Below are 8794 nucleotides of genomic sequence, written 5' to 3'. Positions count from 1 at the left end.
TTGGGAGGCTGGAGTTGGAGGATCACTTGAGCCTAGGAGTTTGAGGTTACAGTGAGCTATGACCACACCACTGCACTCCACTGCAGGGTCTACACCTGTCTCTTATACACATCTAGATGTGTATAAAGGGTCTACACAGAGCAAGACCCTGTCTCTAAAAAAAAATTTTTTTAATAAATAAAAAATGCTGTAAATATTGTATATTGTTAGAAAATGCAAACATTTATGTTAAATGATTAAATGTGGTAAGTCAGCAAGTTAGTCATTTAGCAGATTAATCTCTTACATCAATCGGCTTTCAGCTTTTGATTTTCAGTGAATTGACTGCTTCTAGGTGTTATTTATTATTTTGTTATATTTTGGCTCTAGTTTGGTCCTGTGTGTCACAATGTGCAAATTATCCCAAATCAGACCAACAGTAGTACACCTGAAACAACTGATATAAAAGTTTATTTCTTTTATCATCATGAGTTTGAGCACTTGAATTGTTTGGATTGATTGTATAATAATAGTCCAGTGATTTAATGTATTCCTCTGTCTCTATTGATGGTTCATTTGTTAATATAAGGAATAATCAGTACCTTGAAACCTGACATCTTTATTTCTCCATTTTTGTTTGCTTTTTGTTACCTTACATACAATTTTGCTCATTGTTATAAATCATTTTCCTCAGTAGTGGCTTTAGGTAAAGTAGTTAGATCCCTACAACTCCATTCTTTCTCACATCTCCACACATCTGCTCAAACTTTGTTCTCAATTTTCTCCAGGTCTTTGTTATATATTTAGGCTTTCCCCTTCCAACTCTTGTTAGCCTGTCAACCTTCATCATTACCACCTCACTAAGGAATTATTATCTCATTAGCAAGGAAAGATGTGAAAGCAAGGAAGGAAGGAGAAATGTGGAGAAATGGAGCTGAAAGATCAAGTTTTGATAGTGTAGCTTTATTCACCTTACTACACTCCTTTGTATTGGCATCCTATTTCCTATTAATACCAAACTACTAGAAAGAATGATCCAAAAGTGAGTTCCACATCCCATGGATCACCTCTATCAGAACTTGGGCAGTAAAAGCGAGGTTTCTGAGACCCACAGTTGGCAGTTTTGATTCACTAAATCTATGATAGGACAGGCAATCTATATTTCTTTTCAACCCGTCAGTGCTGGAGACCAGCAATCTTCAAGTGTTTTTGCTTGGTATCCCCTAAAACTCTGTGAGAGTGTGTGTGTGTGTGTGTGTGTGTGTGTTTTGAGACTGAGTCTCGCTCTGCTCCATTGCCCTGGCTGGAGTGCAGTGGCGCGATCTCGGCTTATTGCAATCTCCACCTCCTGGGTTTAAGTGATTCTCTTGCCTCAGACTCCCAAATAGTTGGGACTACAGGCACATACCACCATACTGGCTAATTTTTGTATTTTTAGTAGAGACAGGGTTTCACTATGTTGGCTAGGCTGATCTTGAACTCCTGACCTCAGGTCATCTGCCTGCCTTGGCCTTCCAAAGTGCTGGGATTACAAGTGTGAACCACCACACCTGGCCCTAAAACTGTGTATTTTTTAATTTGACATCTAACATTTTTCATCATAAGGGCCAGGCATGGTGGATTATGCCTGTAATCCCAGCACTTTGGGAGGCCGAGGCAGGCAGATCATGAGTTCAGGAGTTCAAGACCAGCCTGACCAACATGGTGGAACCCCCCCTCTCTACTAAACATACAAAAATTAGCTGGGTATGGTGGCGGGCACCTGTAATCCCAGCTACTCAGGAGGCTAAGGCAGGAGAATCACTTGAACTCAGGAGGCAGAGGTTGCAGTGAGCTGAGATCCCACCATTGCCCTCCAGCCTGGAGACACAGCAAGACTCTGTAAAAAGTAAAATGTAAATTTAATTTATTCTTTTAATGAAAGACTTTTTTTCTAGTTAGTTCCTGGTCTTTGGATGAATGTTACTTATTGCCAGAATAAGACAGGTTTCATACAATGTATACTACTTGGTTGACTGGTACACTGAAACTTCAGACTTCATCATTGTACAATTCATCCATGTAATCAAAAACCACTTGTACCCCTAAAGCTATTGAAATAAAAATAGAAACAAAAAAAATTAAGACAGATTTTACCATCAATTGTATTTTTTTATACTTCTAAGAGTTAAGAAACCAGGTTTTTATAAAGAAGTGAATGAGAATGAACCTATTTTGTTATAGCGATGTCATTCAGTTCTTTGAACAATTTGAGTTATTCTCTTAAACCTCATATTGATCTATTTACAAAAACTATTATTAATAGTCTCTTAACTGTCAAGTCATTAGGATCTCCTTTGATTTTTTTTCCACATTGATCCTATTAATAAGTTTTCTCATTCTTTCCAAGTCTGTATAATGAGAATAACAACATTTAATTTACAAATACATTGTGAGGATATAGTAAATGCTCAATAAATCTAACATTTAGCATTGATTTATTGTTTCTTATATAGCCAACACTGTACTAAATCCTTTGTATTCATTAGATCATTTAATTCCTCCCTTCTTCCTTCAAATATTTAGAAATTATCATTATGACTACTACCATTTTACAGCTGGGGAAATGAGACTTAAATTACTTGCCCATTGTTACCAGTGTTGAAAGCAGCAGGACCATCATTACAATGCAGATTTTTCTGAATTTGGAACTTAAGTTTATTTCTCCATGCTCCATGTATTGATTACCTTTTTTTTTTTTTTTTTTTTTTAAGACAGAGTTTTGCTCTTGTTGCCCAGGCTGGAGTGCAATGGCATGCTCTTGGCTTACCACAACCTGCACCTCCCGGGTTCAAACAATTCTCCTGCCTCAGCCTCCGAGTAGCTGGGTTTACAGGCATGCACCACCATACCCGGCTAATTTTGTATTTTTAGTAGAGACAAGGTTTCTCCATGTTGGTCAGACTGGTCTTGAACTCCCGACCTCAGGTGATCCACCCACCTTGGCCTTCCAAAGTGCTGGGATTACAGGCGTGAGCCACTGCGCCCAACCTTGGTTACCTATTTTTTCTTAGCAATATTTGATGATTTTTTTTTTAACCTCCTTCAATTTTGTTGAACATAAAGAACTGGAAAGCACTTGATTTGCTAATCAGTTTGTTTCTAAAGACTTTATCAATATTTATAAAATAATTAAGAGTACTTTGCTTAACCCAGTATATTGAGCAGAAATGGGAAAATGCAAATGGTGTCAATTTAAATACATATTTACTAATTTATCTTTTGTACATTCTACTAAAACCTTATGGCTCCAGATTGAGTTCAGTTAATTTACGAAACATGTCTGTCACATAATCTAATTGACAAAGTCATTTCTGGTTGTCAGATCAGCCAGACCAGACTTTCTGGTTCACTTTTTCCATTCAAATAAATGTGTTAGGACCATTCATGTGATACTTTGAATTCTGATCTAGGTGCCATTTTACCTTCTGGATAAAATAAGATACTGTCACTTTCAGCATTTTTTACTAGTGCCTTGTTATTTTGCTTTTACTGAGCTTTCTTCACTCCTTTCCCCTCGAGTACATTCTTTGGCAGTAGGAAGGGCCTGGAAAAGGTATGGTTGTTAAGCAAAAATTGTCTTTTCTTCCATTATCCACTCTTCAATATATCTGAATTCAGAACATTTCTATAAAAGGTAAAAAACCCATTTCTAAAAGACCCTACGCTCTTAGGAGAAATGTGTTTCAGACACAGAAGGACACAGAGCCCTCCTGTGTTTACAGTTTCTTGATTAAAGGAAGTTTCAATCATACTGGTATTTTAGATTTTTGTCTCATAACCTGAAGACTTTTGCTTTCCTACATAATATTCTATAGTCTCCTTTGTTAAATGAGAAAGGGCTATAATGAAAGGGATGGCATCTTCACAAGAGGTAGTCTAGACCAAACCAGTTGTAAGAAAGACTATACGAAGAAGTAGAGAACCATGGAAAAATAACCTTAAAATTACCCAAGCCTTCATACTACATGGACTCTACTCTGTGTAGCCCCCAGGGATACGTATACCCCAGTTTGAAGGTTGCTGGTCTGTACTACCAGCATCTCCTTTTCCATCTCCCTCCCTGCTCCTTCCATCCAGGACTGTTCTGTCCATTACCTTCGTCAATACTCAAAGGTCTGTAATCAATCCCTAGTTTATTAAATCAATTGTTTTTGCTGAGACCTTGTCTTACTAGATACATCTGAAAATGTGAACACCTACCCTAGCTAAGAAGAAAAAAAAAAAAAAATGAGGGAATTAAGGGAAAAAGAGAAAGAAAACTGAAAGGAACAAAAATTATCTTAGGTTATGGAACATGCCAACATATGCTGCACAGGCCTTGAATTTTGCCACATCCGTGCTCTTACTACTTTTCTTTTACCTTTGTTTTTGCTTCAGCCTGACAGTGCCTTCCCTTCCTGTTCATCCATTTAGCCTTCAAAGACCAGCACATCTATGAAGTGACAATATGATTGCTCTTTCTTTCACACCCCTGTTCTTGGTTTGTACTCTGATGTTTAGTATTTAAATAACCATAATGCTTTTCATTGCATATTTTCTTTATAAATGCTGTCTTGGATTTGGGGAAAAAAAAAAAAACAACTATTGGGGTTTGTAAATAACCCTCCTTAATGTGCACCATTACTATCTAATTATGCCATTTCATGATCATATTCTGTCAATAATCTATACAAACTATAGTTTTTATTTCTGCTCTCCTGCTCTCTCCAGGAATCAAAAAGATCAGAATCTCTTATGGACATACATCATAAAAAGTTAAAGAGTAAGGCGGCTGAAGACAAAAATAAGCCTCAAGAGAGAATACCATTTGACCGTGATAAGGATCTCAAGGTTAATCGGTTTGATGAAGCTCAGAAAAAGGCCCTGATAAAAAAATCTAGAGAACTAAACACCAGATTTTCACATGGCAAAGGCAATATGTTTTTATAAGTAAGTATATTTCAGTGAGGTATATTTTAATACTGATCAATGTGAACTTTTGCAAATACTCTATTGTCTTTAATATTGTGCTCAAATCTATTTCCTTTTATAATAGATTAAAAATTATATATTTTTGTAAGTAAACAGTGATTTTTGAAAAGTCAGCCTTGTGGGATGAAAAATATGGCTTACTGAAAAAATAGCCTTTCCTTCATAATAACCTAATAGGGCATTGCTATTAAAAATGTTAAAATAAAAATTCAGCGTATGAGAAATAGCAAAAGAAGGTGTGGTCTGATACTTGAGTAAATATGCACACTTTATTAAAGATGAAGAAAGGCTTGCTGGTAGTTTGTATGTTAAACAAAATCCCAACTAGGAAATGTTTGTTGCTTAGAAAGGTCCCCTATAAGTTAAGGTTCAAAACTATTCCAATATTCATCCGTAGCCCAATCTGACAAGGGTTCAGAATGGTGATTAAGAAATTACATAAAGCTGGCTGCAGTGGCTCACACCTGTAATCCCAACACTTTGGGAGGCCAGTAGTTTGAGACCAGCCTGCTTAAGATGGTGAGACCCCATATCTACAAAAAACTAGCCAGGTGCAGTGGAGCACACCTACAGTCCCAGCTACTCAGCAGCCTAAGGCAGGAGGATCCCTTGAGCTCAGGAATTCGAGGCAGCAGTGAGTTGTGATTGTGCCATTGCACTCCAGCCTGGGCAACAAAGTGAGACCTCGTCTCTTTAGAAAAAAAAAAGAGGCCAGTGGCTCACACCTGTAATCCTAGCACTTTGGGAGGCTGAGGTGGGTGGATCACCTGAGGTCGGGAGTTCGAGACCAGCCTGAACAACATGGTGAAACCCCATCTCTAATAAAAATATATTTAAAAAAAAAAAATTACCCAGTTGTGGTGGCACGCACCTGCAATCCCAGCTACTGGGGAGTCTGAGGCAGAAGAATTGCTTGAACCTGGGAGGCGGAGGTTACAGTGAGCCGAGATCGTGCCACTGCACTCTAGCCTGGGTGACAGGAGCAAGAGACTCCATCTCAAAAATGAAAGAAAAAGAGAAAAAGAAAAGAAATTACATAAAAGCTGAGGTTGCTTTTTTAAATCTTTATGATTTTTAATTGTATGAAACCTATATCAATATTCAAATGTGATTTTTGAGGGAAATATAGTTAAATTTATAAATATTTTCCAACTTACTGAGTTTTCTTATTCTTACCTCAGGGGGATTTCCCTGTGCAATGAAGAAAAGTTGAAGAATACTCTTTGTCCATCTTTATTTCTTTGTTTTTGGCTTCTTAAGATTAGAGATTATTTTAATCTTAAAAAACATACAGATTTACCTTGTTCTTTGTGTCCTTTTAAGGTCATGTGGAAACATAAAATGAATGTTTCTTATATAGAACAGGATATTCTATGTGCCTTTAGCTTCTGTGGAAGTATGGGGAATTATGGGCTTTTCTTCAAATAATTATTTTAAGAGGCTTCCATTCCCCCTGATTTTTGTGGTGTCTCACAAGTACCCTCTAAGGTCTGGTCAGGACTGACTGCCAAATCTCTACCACAGCCTGGACCTCCTCGTGAAATATACCTAACCTGCCCTGGAGTCAGTGTGTCAAGTCCTTCCTGTAAATCCGTGACTTTGAAATGTGTTGTTATTTCCCTTTAAACTGCAGCCAGTGAATACAAATTTACTTGAAAATAGAGGGTATGGGTTTTGCCTGTTTTGTAATCAGTTTTCTTGTTTTAGTACTCAGGGCTTTTTATTTGTTGTTTAATTTTTTTAATTGTTTAATTTTTTTAATTGTTTTTAAGTCAGAAAGATCTCTGGGTTATCTCATGTGCTAAGGGAAAACTATTTTGGTTTTTCCAACTTTAATAGTTAGTATTACTAGGGGAGGCAATCAGGACAAGATATGCCATTAACTGTTGGCAGTGTGAAATCTGTAAGACTCAATCTCTATGATCTCAACCAAAGCTTTCTGAGTCCTGGAACTTTGCTTTGGGACAATCTGACTTTACTAATTTATATACTGTACTTAACAGTTTGTAGCTAATATATGGGGTCATAACCTTTTTTTTAGCTAATTTACGGGGGTCATATCAATCGTGAATAGCCTTTAAAAAAAATTAATAATTCCTAAATACAAAAATGGAAATGGAAAATTTATAATCATAACCCTCCTAATTGGGAGTATTATAAGTAATGCTTTAAGCACTGCCTCTTACGACGGTAAATTTATAAGATGATAAATTTTATTTAAACTATTAAACTATTGTTAAATAAATGGCAATTCTATAAGTTATATTTTCTTGCAGAATAATCCCAATTGTTCCACTAGTATTCTAGTTTTGATGAGACACAAATTTTTATTGTTGTTTATTTTTGTTTTTTTGAGAGACAGAATCTTGCTCTGTCACCCAGGCTGGAGTAGAGTGCTGTGATCTCGGCTCACTACAACCTCCACCTCCTGGGTTCAAGCAATTCTCCTGCCTCAGTGTCCCAAGTAGCTGGGACTACAGGCATGCGCCACCACACTCAGCTAATTTTTGTATTTTTTAGTAGAGATGGAGTTTCACTGTATATTGTTCCAGGCTGGTCTCGAACTCCAGACCTCAGGTGATCCACCTGCCTCGGCCTCCCAAAGTGCTGGGATTACAGGCATGAGCCACTACGCCCGGCCGAGACACAAATTTTTAATGGAAAAAGATTCTGATTCCTAGTTCCTGTAAGCTTTATGAAAACTGAGTAAATTATTTATGTGATGGTACAAATTATTCTTCCTCTAATAATAACAGTACAATATAGTTTTTCCATGGCATCAGTGTAAACCATAGCAAACTAAAGGAGCGTTGCTATTAAAAAGATGAATTAGCTGGGCGCGGTGGCTCACACCTATAATCTCAGCACTTTGGGAGGCCGAGGTGGGTGGATCACCTGAGGTCAGGAGTTCGAGACCAGCCTGACCAACATGGTGAAATCCCATCTCTACTAAAAATATAAAAATTAGTCGGGTGTGGTGGCAGTCGCCTGTAATCCCAGCTACTCGGGAGGCTAAAGCAGGAGAATCACTTGAACCTGGGAGGCAGAGGTTGTAGTGAGCCAAGATCGCACCACTGCACTCCAGCCTGGGCAACAAGAGTGAAGCTCCATCTCTAAATAAATAAATAAATAAATAAATAAATAAATAAATAAATAGATGAATTATTCTCCTAAGCAAATTGAAAAACTTTCTTACGTACTCAAAATTGAACAGAGCTACCTTTTGACTAAAAATGTCATTTTTAATGAGCAGTATTTTCTGAACACAAAATTTTGTACAAGAGTATCTCCATTGCATTAATATTATTTGTTATAATTTTTTCCCAATGAAAGGAAAAACTATTTTCTAGCTCCTCTTCGTTATGTAAATTCTTAACATATTTTTGAGAAATTTGTATTTTTTAAAGTAAAACTGTTATCTTTGGATACTTACTTTTCTTTGTTTTTCTCATTTAAAGAGAATAGGGATATTTCTGTATTATATATTTACTGTTTCATCCCTCAACTTTGGAGTGACCATGACCTTGGCATAAAGGAGAGAAACCTCTGCTTTCCGCCTAATGCTTCCAGAAGTTACTACCTTACTGGCTTTGGAGCTAATGCTCTTTTGTGCCAACCTGAGGATAATTTTGACAAAATGTAAGGCCAGTTTCAGAGGTTGTTTTGCCCCACAGAGAGACTAACCCCAATACAAGAATATTGAAGGACAAAGTAGTTATTGCACAGGATGGAAAGGTGTTCTTTATTTCATCCCCTCCCCACTTCCGAAGCTGCAGAAGACCTAATTGAATCAAGTCTCCTT

At 37.2% G+C, this 8794-nt stretch overlaps 1 protein-coding gene across 2 annotated transcripts in view; it reads left to right on the top strand.

Annotated features, from left to right (window-relative positions):
- GPALPP1 (GPALPP motifs containing 1) overlaps positions 1–8422 on the top strand; it is a 54940-nt gene extending 46518 nt beyond the window's left edge. Inside the window, exons 8-10 of one of the 2 annotated variants that reach the window (XM_011974609.1) lie at positions 4732–4950; positions 6174–7374; positions 8036–8422. In XM_011974609.1, the coding sequence (XP_011829999.1) occupies positions 4732–4950 (219 nt within the window). In that variant the 3' untranslated portion in view covers positions 6174–7374; positions 8036–8422. Of the gene's footprint in view, positions 1–4731; positions 5225–6173; positions 7375–8035 lie in introns of those variants that run through there. The other variant, XM_011974610.1, reaches the window with a different exon arrangement.
- The last annotated feature ends 372 nt before the right edge of the window (positions 8423–8794 follow it).

This window comes from Mandrillus leucophaeus, unplaced genomic scaffold (genome assembly GCF_000951045.1).
Source record: "Mandrillus leucophaeus isolate KB7577 unplaced genomic scaffold, Mleu.le_1.0 Scaffold147, whole genome shotgun sequence".
Taxonomy (NCBI): domain Eukaryota; kingdom Metazoa; phylum Chordata; class Mammalia; order Primates; family Cercopithecidae; genus Mandrillus; species Mandrillus leucophaeus.
Note: the sequence above shows the minus strand (reverse complement) of the source record. Positions and strands in the feature narration are given on the sequence as shown.